At 40.9% G+C, this 12,166-nt stretch overlaps 1 protein-coding gene across 1 annotated transcript in view; it reads right to left on the reverse strand.

Moving 5' to 3' along the window:
- Window positions 1–9,707, reverse strand: part of LOC121290438 (suppressor of tumorigenicity 14 protein homolog) — a 172,606-nt gene extending 162,899 nt beyond the window's left edge. The window contains exons 1-3 of the mRNA XM_041210876.1: window positions 9,627–9,707; window positions 6,994–6,996; window positions 6,436–6,685 (exon numbers count right to left, since the gene is read on the reverse strand). Coding sequence (XP_041066810.1) covers window positions 6,436–6,685; window positions 6,994–6,996; window positions 9,627–9,707 — 334 coding nt within the window. The remainder of the gene's footprint in view (window positions 1–6,435; window positions 6,686–6,993; window positions 6,997–9,626) is intronic.
- Window positions 9,708–12,166: the final 2,459 nt, after the last annotated feature.

The raw sequence follows: 12,166 nt of genomic DNA on the forward strand, positions 1-12,166 counted from the left end.
TGGCTAGCCTGTCCACAAACTGGATGTGGGCAGTCAACTTAGGAACTTAAAGGGCCAATTAAGGGTCTGCCCCCTACCCTATTGGGAGCCTGCCTGCTCTATGGAAGCAGTTATCCAGCAGCTTCCTAGAGGCGGTCCTTCACATTCGCAATCAGAGGCTCTAGGGCCAAGGGGGTGTTCCCAGACAACAAAGGCTGCCCTGTGCTGCCAATGGTTGCCCTTCCGATAGGCTGTGCCTGCTTGCCTGACCCTGGCAGGGAAGAAGTTTTGTAACATGCCCCTGTGAGGGCACATCAGAATGCAGGTGTCTTTTCATTCTCCTTGCAGGCTCAGTGTCTCTTGGTGGTGCTGCCGATGTTGCAAAGCTGCCAGCCCTCTGATTGGGCCAGTCAGTATTGCAAGCCAGGCCACCTTAATTGGATAACTGGCCTGGCGGCATCCAATTAAAAGACTGCTGTTGGGAAGGTTGCTGCCGCAGTCCCACTCAGGGCCTACTTTTTGTCCTGAAGTTGGGACTTACCACTGCAGGTAAATTCCTGGCCTTAAGTTCTATCCATAGTTGTGAAAAGGATTCCATTAGCCAAGCCTTTGATAATTTTGGAGCCATCTTGCCTGTCTCCTTCAATATTCAAATAAGTCTGGCATAAATAATTGGCACAAATTAAAAGCATTGGGGTTGCTTTTTGGGAAGTAGGCAATAACCTGCCTGATGTGTGATCATTAAGTTGATGGAGTGAAACCCTGCTCCTTGTAGGTCTTTGCTTTATGGATAAGAGGCCATATGGTGGTCATCAGTCACTCCCTTTTCTTTAGACAAGTCAACAGTCTAGTTCAATGAGGCAACCCTGTTGTTTTTGGTCAGTGAGAAAGGAGATTTAGATGCTCACTCCCCTGAATAAAGCATCTGCATCTCTTTCATGCACTTGTTGGTATTGCCTGGGGTAGCATAGATGGAGCCAGAGGCATAAGAAATTTAAAAAATGTTTTCACCTAATGGCCACTAGCAGCATCATCACTATAGGTGAGGTTAACTGGCGCCCACCCCTTAATATAGTGGAGCCTGTTTAAATGAATTGACTATTTGCTATCAAGACTGATGCAGTTATTCATTCACCAGTGATTTTCCCATTACTATTATTAAGCCATATTCTGCTGCTCTATTGCACTACTGACATTTTGCACTAGCCCTCCTGATGTATTTCTGTCTGCTTTTGCCACATCCTTCACAGCCCCCAATCTGCTGCTGTCTTCTGCTAGCTATTAATTCTTCAATCCTCCCAATTTATTGATGCATCCTTCCGACTTGATGCTGCCTCTCACCCAACCTTCCTTCCCGATATATCTTCTGCAGCTTTATTGGATCAAACAACACAATCAACTAAACAGCTATGATTAACACAGAACAACAGTTTGACTCATCACACTGCTTCATTGATGTCCTGAGACAAACTGCAACTTAATCTCAGCTGTTCAGTTAGATATGATGTTTTCCAGCTCAGGTTTCAGTTACCAGCCTGGCTATTCACTTATGAAGTGGTCATTTAAGTGAGCTTCACTCTACTGCTTACTTTATTGTTCACGTTTTCAATAGATACATACTAACCTGGATTTTCTTTTTGGTCAGAGGAAAGCCTGATTTGAATAATGGTGGATTGCGATTCACACCTGTCACAAGTCAAGTTGGTTGATCCAGTCACATTTTCCATTTATATTGCAGATGAGCTCTCAGTGACAATACTGCCTCTGATTAGTTCACCATTCAGTATGTGGGAACTAACAGCCTGCAGTGACTTACGAGGATCACTCCAAAAATAATTGTTATGGCGACATTATGTCTAGTTACTTAAAGCAGGAATGTCTGTTACGCCTGTTGGAGGGCTGAAAGAACTCTAACTCAGTGAGTAAACAGTGGATGTGCTTCTGCATCAACTGTTTGGATTTGAACCCTGTGGAGGTGTGATGGGTTTGTATCTCTCCACCAGACATCCAAAAACCGCACTCTAAGCTCAATGGCTGGAATTTTTAAAATGCGGCAAGTATTTCTAAACTCCATTGACTTCGGCGGGACCATAAAATCCCGCTGGCATAAAATTCCGCCCAAAGTTTCTTCAACTACAAAGCAAACAAATGAGTTCCCTAAATTTGGTCTTCCAGTAGCACCTCTGCTAAACTAATCACATTACCAAGTCCTAAAATTGATTATTCAGTTAACTTCTAATTTTCTTCTCAGAGAGCTTAAAATCCCTGTCGTCTCTCTCTGACAAACCCAGAACACTAAATGACAGAAGTGACCATCACCAAACTTCAGATGCTTTCTTGGATCTTCAGGGCTTCATTTTGCTAAAAGTCTGCTCCCTGCAACAATTCCTTTAATTCGGAGCCTATTTCTCTGCTCCTATCTTTAACTTCACTTATGGGTACCTATTCCTGTTCCCCATCTTCATCCCTTAGCTCAGGCAGCCTTTTGAGACCTCTTCCTGTCCCCCTCCCGTGTCCAGTTTCCTGGAACACCTACAAGATAATGGTGCTCTGTATCAGGTCATCTGACCTGCATTTTCATGCTGTTCTGTTTCTTCTCTTTTGTGCAAGAGCGCAAGGCCAGTCCCTCGCCTAAAGAGCAGAAAAACCTGAACTGCACATGTGCGGCCGTTTCCCAGTCGGCGCATGCATAGGAGGCTAGAGGTTCATCGGGAACCCCAGCTTCTGACCTCAAACTAAAGAACGTGAGTTTAGGTTTCATCACAACAGGTTAAGTGAATGGGCAACAAGATAGCAGATGGAGTATAATGTGGTGAAGTGAGAGGTTATTCACTTTGGTAGCAAGAACCAGAAAAGTAGAATATCTTTTAAAAGGCATGAAACTTCTATACAATGATGTCCAAAGAGACTTGGGTGTATTTATACAAGAAACACGGTATGCAGGGGTAGCAAGCAATTAGGAAGGCATGATGGCCTTTAGTGCAAAGGATTTGGAGTATAAGGAATTCTTGCTGCAATTGTCGTCATTGTCGGCAGTCCTTCAATTCAAGGATGACATCTACTGTCTAGTGCTGTGCTTCCTGTCCTGAGACTTCAAGAGATTGAACAGGCCAATTCTTGACCTGCAGATCTTTGGGCACATGGCAAAGGACTCCCACGAGGTAGTAGGATCCAGAGTACAGAATTTTCTTCCTTTTTCTTCCTTCTCCTCTGTCGCTCTGCCTCATCATTAAGCTTTGGGACTCAAATCATGATGCACCTTGATAGACCATTATTGTCATCCTGAACGATTGGTAGCAAGATTCCCCCAATCATTAATGTCAGTGCTGCTGCACTTCAAAGAGTTTTATTCATCCCCCCCTGGAACGTTGGCCATTTGAGAGTTGAGAAAACAGGACCTGGCAGGGAAAACAGTTTTTGGCCATTCAGACACGGCTTCCTGTCCATCCAAGTTGATTTTGCAAGTATTTTGTTGCATATTTGTGGAGCTGGCTTCAAAAAGGACACTAGCATTTACTCTATAGTCCTCCCATTGAATCTGCTAACCATTCTGTGATTCTCTGATGTAATGGAAGCATTGCTGACAGAATTTCTCTAGTGCTCTTGTGTCGCTAATACACAGTCCAGGTGTCACCGCAGCACAGGAGTGAGGTGACGACAACTGCTCTCTTTAAACTAGGACTTTTGTTGACTTGTGAAGATCTTTTTTGACAAACACTCGCTGCCGTAGGTTGTAGAAGGCTATACTGAAGCAGCTGATCCAGTGCTAACCTCCTTGTTAGTTGTACTTTTTGAGAGAGGTGGCTGCCAAGATATGGGAAGTGCTCATCATATTCCAGAGTCTCTCCTTCAACATATATGGGCATGGAATATTGGGCTGACCAGGTGTGGGTTGATACATGAGTTTTGTTTTGGCAACATTCAAAGACAGGCCAAGTCTCTTAAATGTAAAATTGAAGAGATCGAGAGTGACTTGCAAATCTGGTGCAGAGTGGGCACTGCAGTCACCCACAAACTGTAGATCATGGATTTTCATGGTGGTCAGTTTAGTTTTGGCACAGAGGCCACTGAGATTAAAGAGTTTTCCATCTAGATGGTGTTTGATGCTGACACCAGAGGGAAGTTATCTTTGATGAGGTGAATAGTCACCAACAGCTAGATTGTAAATAGTATGGAGAATATCACATAACGTTGCTTGAGTCAGGACCAGACTATGAAAGCATCTGTATCAGATCTCGAACTCAAGACAATTGTAGTCATATTATCGTGAAGTAATTGCAGGATTGTGAAGAAGATTCTTGGGTATCCAAATCTTTGAAGCACAATTCACAGAACTTCGTGGTTTATTGAGTCATACGCTTTGGTCAGATCGATTCATACGAAGAAGAGTTATTGGCATTGTCCTTGAGATTTTTCTTGGATTTGTCTGGCAACAAAGACCGTGTCAGAGGTTCCTGTGGAAGGCTGAAAGCCACACTGTGTCTCTGGGAGGAGTTCCTCAGCCACAGGAAGTAAGCAATTTGGAGAATGCGTGCCAGGATTTTCCCTGCTATGGACAAGAGGGAAATACTACCTTGATAATTTCCACAGTATGATTTACCTACGTCATTGAAGATAGTTACAATTGTCACATTCTTGGAGCTATGGGTTTGGGGGGGTGGGTGCACAGGGGAGTTCATTTTCCTCCCAAGTATATAGGATGAGTGCATGGGGTCTTGATATGAGCAAAAGTCCACCAGATTTGAAGACTTCAGCTGGAATATAACTGGGGCCGCAGGATTTGTTGTTTTTCATCTGTTTGATGCTTGTTGCAGCCCTCTCATTGATGGTAGTTCACCCATGTATTCCACCAAAAGGTATTGGAAGACAGTCTGGAGAGTATCAGCTGCTTCTGTGGATTCACGGTTGAGGAGTTGCTGAAAATGTTCTTTTCAGCATTGACAGATGTCATTGTCATCCTTGCGAAGATGATCCAGTGAGCAAAAGGAATTTTGTTCATTTGACCTTGTTCTATTGGCTGGTGGCTTCAAAAAAGCTTTTCATGTTATGATGGTCAGCATATTCTTGGATCTCACAGGCTTTCTCTTCCCACCAGCTGTGCTTTATTTTCTAGATTTGTCTTTGGGTATCAGCCTTGAGCTGTTGGAAGGTTGCCTTCTTGACTTGTGACCTTGAGTTGTTCTTGCCAGGCAATGAAGGCTGCACTGCTATTTTATATTTTATATGAGCTGACTTACATTCAGCAATAAAGATTTGGTAACACATGAAATTGGGCAGTAAAGCATTACCATGTCATCAATGCCTTACTTAAACATTCCTTCCCATTTTATACGTTTCTCCTCACTGGTGGAAGAAATTTCAGAAAATCAGCAAAGTGTAAAAAGTGGTCAGTCTGGCTTCATGGATCCCTCATCCCATGTACTCATTCGAGTAGCATCTACAAATCCAGTATTCCATTTTTAATAAAGACAAGTAGAACAGTTTATGCACATAAATATGCATGTTATCTTGGCTCAGTTGTTAGCACATTTGTCTTGTAATAACAAGGTTCTGTGTTCAAGTGCCACTCCAGGGCTTGAGCACAAAAATCAAGGCTGACACTCCAGTGGGACTCTCCACTAAGAGGACATTGCACTGTTGGAGGTGCTGTCTTTTGGATGAGATGTTAAAGCGAGGGCCCATCTTCCTGCCCACGTGCATGTAAAGGATCCCCTGTAACCATTTCAAAGAAGAGCAGGGAAATTATCGTTTTTGTCCTGGTCAAGATTTATCCCTTACTCAACATCACGAAAAATAGATTAGCTGGTCATTATCACTGCTGTTTTTGGGAGTCTGCTGAGTACAAATTAGCTGCTACATTTCCCACATTACAGCAGTGGCTACACTTCGAAAGGTATGTCATTGGATCTAAAGTGCTTTGAGTCCAGTGGTCGTAACAAGTGCTATATAAATGCAGGCCTTTCTTTTTCATACACCTCCAACTACGATACAAAAAATTAGCAACACCATTAATAAGCTTGAAATGACTCCAAATCAAGCCAAGCTAACGGACAAACACCAGGATCTTCGGAGGAAAAAGTTCCCCAAATACAATATGGACCTTCCTGGTCAAATGATTCAACTACACACTGGATAAACTCACTGATCATCTGAACATTCTGCTTATCTTTCAACTAATCTTACAGTATACATTTTATCAGCCAGCAAACTAGATCATGAAACCCTTTTGTTACCCCTACTGAAAGTGACAAGCAAACTCATCTGTTCAGCAACCCATTCTAAGTTTCCTTCTTCCTTTCATCCTCTAGAAATACCTCCAAAAATATTCAGTATCAGTTAAAGTATCTATGTATATGTCACCAGTGAAACAGCTTCCTAGATTTTATAAATGTTTACTAAGCTATAAATTACACGCATGATTCAAATGTCAATGGTTAAATTTAGCATCTTACTTACAAACAAAGTACCACAAAATGGCCGCTCCTCCTCCAAATATGACCACCAGTAAAAGCACTACCAACACAATTTTTGTTGGATCGCATCTCTTCTCAGATTTGTTCTGGAGGGCAATTCCTGGGTGTCTGTAAAGCTGTGCTGATTGAGCTGGAATTCCTGGATTCAAAGCTTCATGGCACAATGGTGGGTATTGTGTCGGTAAGTGCTGACTCATTGAACATTCTGGTGTGGTTAGAGCCGCAGGATGTATCTGAAAATTATTGTACAACATATATTAATCAAATGTTTCAGCAACTAGCCTTTTGAAGACAATACAAAGATAATCTTGTTTATTTAGAAATTGGAAAAAGCATAATCCTTTATTTACAAAAGTTTGTTTTGATTGGCAAATGGCGTATGATGTGCAGCATAAAATTCTGACAAATGTGCTGGAAATCTCATACATCAATGGTTAAAAGATACAGCACATATATTATATATCAAAATATCCAGAACAAAGAAATATACAAAGCTTATTTGAATTGCTGCATAAATATTTACATGCATTGTACTACTTACGTCCTGGAAAAGATCAATAAACAAAGTTACATCTATTGGGTTGAATTTTCTTACGCCAGTAGCAGGACAGGACTTCTGTACATCTATGAGACTCACACAACCAACCTTTTGGCTTTTATTTGGGAATCCCTAATTATGTATGCAGTGTGGATTAGAAGTAAATAATATGCCCCTCGCCAATGGGGTTCTGTCAATGTAAATAAAGTGATTCAATAATGCTTAAAATGTTTCAGCTAATTGAAGAGTGACAACTATTTCTACAGAGTAGGAGCTACAGTGTCTAGAAGCGCAGCAGACTTATTGAAGTGAGAAGTGAGGTGGGGCAAGCAGCAAGGACCCCCGATTCTGAAATACATTGAGTATAAAACCCGTGAAAGCAAGGGCTAGAAGGGGTAGACTGTTAGGGACTGAGGACAAGAAGTCCATAAGAAAATGGTTCATGCCAAAGGCAGGAAGGTTGTTGAGCCAGTGAGTGCAACCGCCACCAGAACAAGAATTGCCAGAAAGAACAAGGAAAGGGTCAATGACCTACAAGGGAGACCATAGCAAGTCAAAGCATTGTTCCCAATGCAAAAATGGTAGAGGTTTCACCAAGCTCTTTACCTTACAAGGTTCTCATTTTTTTTCTCTATGTACTATTGTTTTGATGCAAAAGAAGATCAGGACTTCGGGCAGGCAGGAAGTGGAGGTTCATTAGTAAAGCTGGGTAGAAAGCCATGAGATCAGGATTCTGGACAGATGGTTGGGGAATAGGAAAAATGGTGCAAAAATGGTTTAGAAACATTGTAAAAGTGTGGAGAATAGGCTAAATTTATGCACATGCAATTAGTCTGTTTTGTAAAGGAAATAGGTAGAAGGTTCCAGCTACTGGCTTTATCCCTGGCAATAGTCTTGAGATTTAGCCAGTCTACTTTCAAGTATTCAGTCACGTTTGATCCTGACATGAGCTTCCAATCATATTTGTGCTAACACTAAGACTAAGACTATCTGTTTCCACCTCCCCAACGTTGCTCGACTTCACCCCGTCTCAGCTCATCTACTGCTGAAATCCTCGTCCAAGTGAACATTACCTTTATACTTGACTGTTCCAATGCACTCCTGGCTGTACCCTCTGTAAACCTGAGGTCATCCAAAACTCTGCTGCCCACGTCTTAACTCACAGCAACAGAAACTCACTGTTTCCCTATCACCCCTGTGCTTGATGACCTTGATGGCTCCTGGTCAAGCAATGTCTTGATCTTAAAATTCCCATCCTTGTTTTCAAATTCCTCCACGGACTCACCACTTCCTATTTCTGTGGTCGCCTCCAACTCCACAACCCTCCGAGATATCTGCGCTCCTCTAATTCTGGCCTCTTGTGCATTCCCAATTATAATTGCTCCACCATTGTTCGCTGTTCCATCAGTTGCCTAGGTCCCAAGCTCCGGAATTCCCTCTCTACACGTTTTAACCTCTCTACCTCACTTTACTCCTTTGAGACACTACTTAAAGCTTTCTCTTTGACCAAGCTTTTGGTCATTGGACCTAATATTTCCTTAGGTGGTTCAGTGTTATGCTTTGTTTATAACGCTCCTGTGAAGTGCATTGGGATATTTCATTATGTTAAAGGCACTATATAAATATAAGTTGTTGTTGTTGAGAAACAAAGTTTGAAGCAAGCAGATAAAGTGAATTCCAGGCCTTGCAGGTCCAGTAAGCCTAAAAAAAAGTCACACAAATGTGGAACATGATCCAGGGAATTTTTCTATTAAGCTTAATGCTTTTGGATGTAATTTTATGAATTTATAGGTTCAGCTGAGACAAAGATTAATTGAAATCACTTTAAAACAAACAATTCAGCTTATGTGAGGGTTGATAGTCCAGGCTTTCAAAAGCGGTTCATTTTCTGTGGGTTCTTTCTTTTAAGTAAATTATCATGGTTAAATTGTTTAATATATCTAAGGTTAAAAGTAGAGCACTTTTTTAAGCTGGGACAGATTTCACTGTCATCCAAGAATCTAATTTACGATGCAACGCGTGCAAGACTTTATAGCAATAAAAGATGCAAAATTAAATGAATATATCTAAATATTATTCAAAATCACAAGAACATCTGAATTTCTTGCCCAATCTATTAACCTTACTTCCATAATTTTACTTTTATGTCAACATTTATCATGTTAAATTATTTTGTAAGGTATTACGATTCCCAAGATCATAACTCTTACTGGGGACATTGTAATTCTTCAACCCTGAACCCTTTTCCTTATCATCAGTACTTCCACTTATTTATGATATTATGATAAATCAGGGGTTCCTTTGTCAATCTCCTTTTCCATTATTGGAAATCCACTGCTTGTTTGGCTTCTGTATTATTCTACTGGACCTCCAATCCCTTCCACAATTCACTTTGTTTCCTCCTTCCTTCCACCATTTTAGATTTTTTCCCCCATGGACTACATTCCTTCAGGTGTTCATGAGGGCACTTCTCACACATTCTTTTCCTTTCACTTTGATATGAAGAGTTTAAAGCATAGCCATTGTTCATAGAATTATTGAAGTGTTACAGCACAGAAGGAAGCTATTCAGCCTGTGATATCTATGCTAGCTTTTTGCAAAAGCAAGTCGGCTAATCCCACTTCCTCACCCTTTACCTGCTGCGCTACATTTTCTTTTCTCTTCAGATAATTGTCCAATGTATTTTTGGAAACCATGAATGAATCTGGCACCACCATAATGTCAGGAAGTGCATTCCAATTCCTAACAACTCAGTGCATAAAAAGGTTTTTCTTCACCACCTGAGGTACTTTTGCCAGACACCTTAAATCAGGGTCCTTTGGTTCTCAACCATTCCACAAATGGGAACAATTTCTCCCTATCTACATTGTTCAGGCTCCTGATGATTTTGAACACCTCTATCAAATCTCCTCTCAAACTTCTCATCTCTAAATTCAACAGTCCCAGTTTCTCCAATCTATCCATGATACTGAAGTCCCTCAGCCCTGGAACGATTCTCATAAATTTTTTCTACACTTTCTCTAATGCTTTCACCCTTCACATCCTTGCTAAAGTGTGGTGTCCAGAATTGGGCACAATACTCCAAGTGAGACTGAAGTAGCTTTTTATAAAGAATCATAAATCTTGTTTTTGTACTCTATGCCTCTATTCATAAAGCCCAGGATCCCATATGCCTGATTCACTACTTTCTCAACCTGCTCTGCTACCTTCAATGATTTATGTATATATCCCCAGGTCCCTCTGCTCTTGTGCCACCTGTACAATTGTACCCTTTGTTTTATTTTGCCTCACCTCTTCATTCTTCCTCCAAAATACATCACGTCACACTTCTGCATTAAACTTTATCAGCCAGATCTCTGTCCATTCCACCAGCCTATGTCCTTTTCATGTCTGTAACTTTCCTCCTCACAATTCAAAATACTTTCAAATTTTGTGTCATCGTCAAATTTTGAAATTGTGCCCTGCACATCCAAGTCTAGGTCATTAATATAGATCAAGAAAAGCAGCAGTCTCAATACTCAGTCCTGGGGAACCACACTGTACACCTTCCTCCAGTCTGATAAACAACTGTTAATCACTACTCTGTTTCCTGTCACTCAGACAACTTTGGACCCCTGCTGCTACATTATTCCATGGGTTTTAACTCTGCTGCCAAGACTGTTATAGGGCACTTTATTGAACATTTTTTGGAAGTCCATGTACTGCATCAACTGCATTACCCTCATTCACCCTCACTGTCACCTCATCAAAAAATTCAATAATCAACAACTTATATTCAATGTAATGAAACATCCCAAGGCACTTCACTGGAGCACTATAAAAAAAATGACACCTAGCCACACATGAAGATATTAGGTGAGATGACCAAAGGTTTGGTTAAAGAGGTATGTTTTAAGAAGTATGTTAAAAAAGGAAAGTGAAGTAGAGAGGTGGAGAGGTGTAGGGAGAGAATTCAGAGCTTGGGGCCTAGACAACTGAAGGCACAGCCACCAATGGTGGAGCAACTATAATTGGAAATGCAGAAGAGGCCAGAATTAGAGGAGTGCAGGTAGTTCAAAGGGTTGTGGGATTGGAGGAGATTACAGAGGTAGGGAGGGGCAAGGCTGCAGAGGGATTTGAAAAAAAGGATGAGAATTTTAAAATCAAAAGTCACTTGACCGGTTACTAATGTAGGTCAGCGAGTACAGGAATAAAAGGGGAAGGAAGTGAGTTAAGACACAGGCAACAGAGTTTCAGATTTATCTTAACAAATCCATCCTGGCTTTCTTTGATTAATCTACATTTGTCCAAGTAACTGTTAATTTTGTCCTGGATTACAATTTCTAAACACTTTCCCACCACTGAAGTTAAACTGACTGCCATTGTTGGACTTGTCATTACACTCTTTTTCTGAAGAAGTGTGTAATATTTGCAATTCTCCAGTCCTCTGATAACTATATCTGAGGAGAGTTGGAAGTTTCTGCCAGTGCCTCCAAAATCTCCCCTCTTATTTCTCTCAGTATCAGTTGAATTGATCGAGGTATTCAAAAGGGAATTGGATTGCTATCTGAAAAGAAAGAATGTGCAAGATTGTGGGGATAAGGCAGGCGAGTGGGATTGGGTAGATTGCTCTTTCAGCAAGCCAGTGCAGACTCGATGGCCGAATGGCCTCTTTTTACACTGTAAAGATTCTGTAATTTCATCCAGTCCTGATGCCTTAATAACTGTGAGAACAAGCAACCTTTCTAATACTTTTTCTTTATCAATTTTAACCCATTGTTTAATTTCTTTCAAAGCTTAACACACATGTTGCTTTGATGACCATTATTTTCAATTTATCATGGAAAGTTCCAATGAAAGTATCATCTACCGATATAGTACCTGAGAGTTCTGAGCTTATAATTATAATATTGAAAAGATAAAACACGTTAAAAATTAAATAATTTTGAAGAACATCACCAAACTTATCTAAACATCACAGCATTATCTGATTTAAAAAATGCTACCTATAGGCTGGTCCCTCTCTGTGCAATCTGGGCTTTGATTTCCGATTGATACCTGACTCTTCCCTAAATTAAAAGTCTCAAGTAGGTTTCTTGCTACAATTCTCACAATGCAGCAGTGTCGGTTTGTGCATGCACTATGGTGGATCACTGTGGGGCCTGGGGTGTTTTATTGACCTCATTAATCACATTTT

This window comes from Carcharodon carcharias, chromosome 18 (assembly GCF_017639515.1).
Source record: "Carcharodon carcharias isolate sCarCar2 chromosome 18, sCarCar2.pri, whole genome shotgun sequence".
Lineage (NCBI taxonomy): Eukaryota > Metazoa > Chordata > Chondrichthyes > Lamniformes > Lamnidae > Carcharodon > Carcharodon carcharias.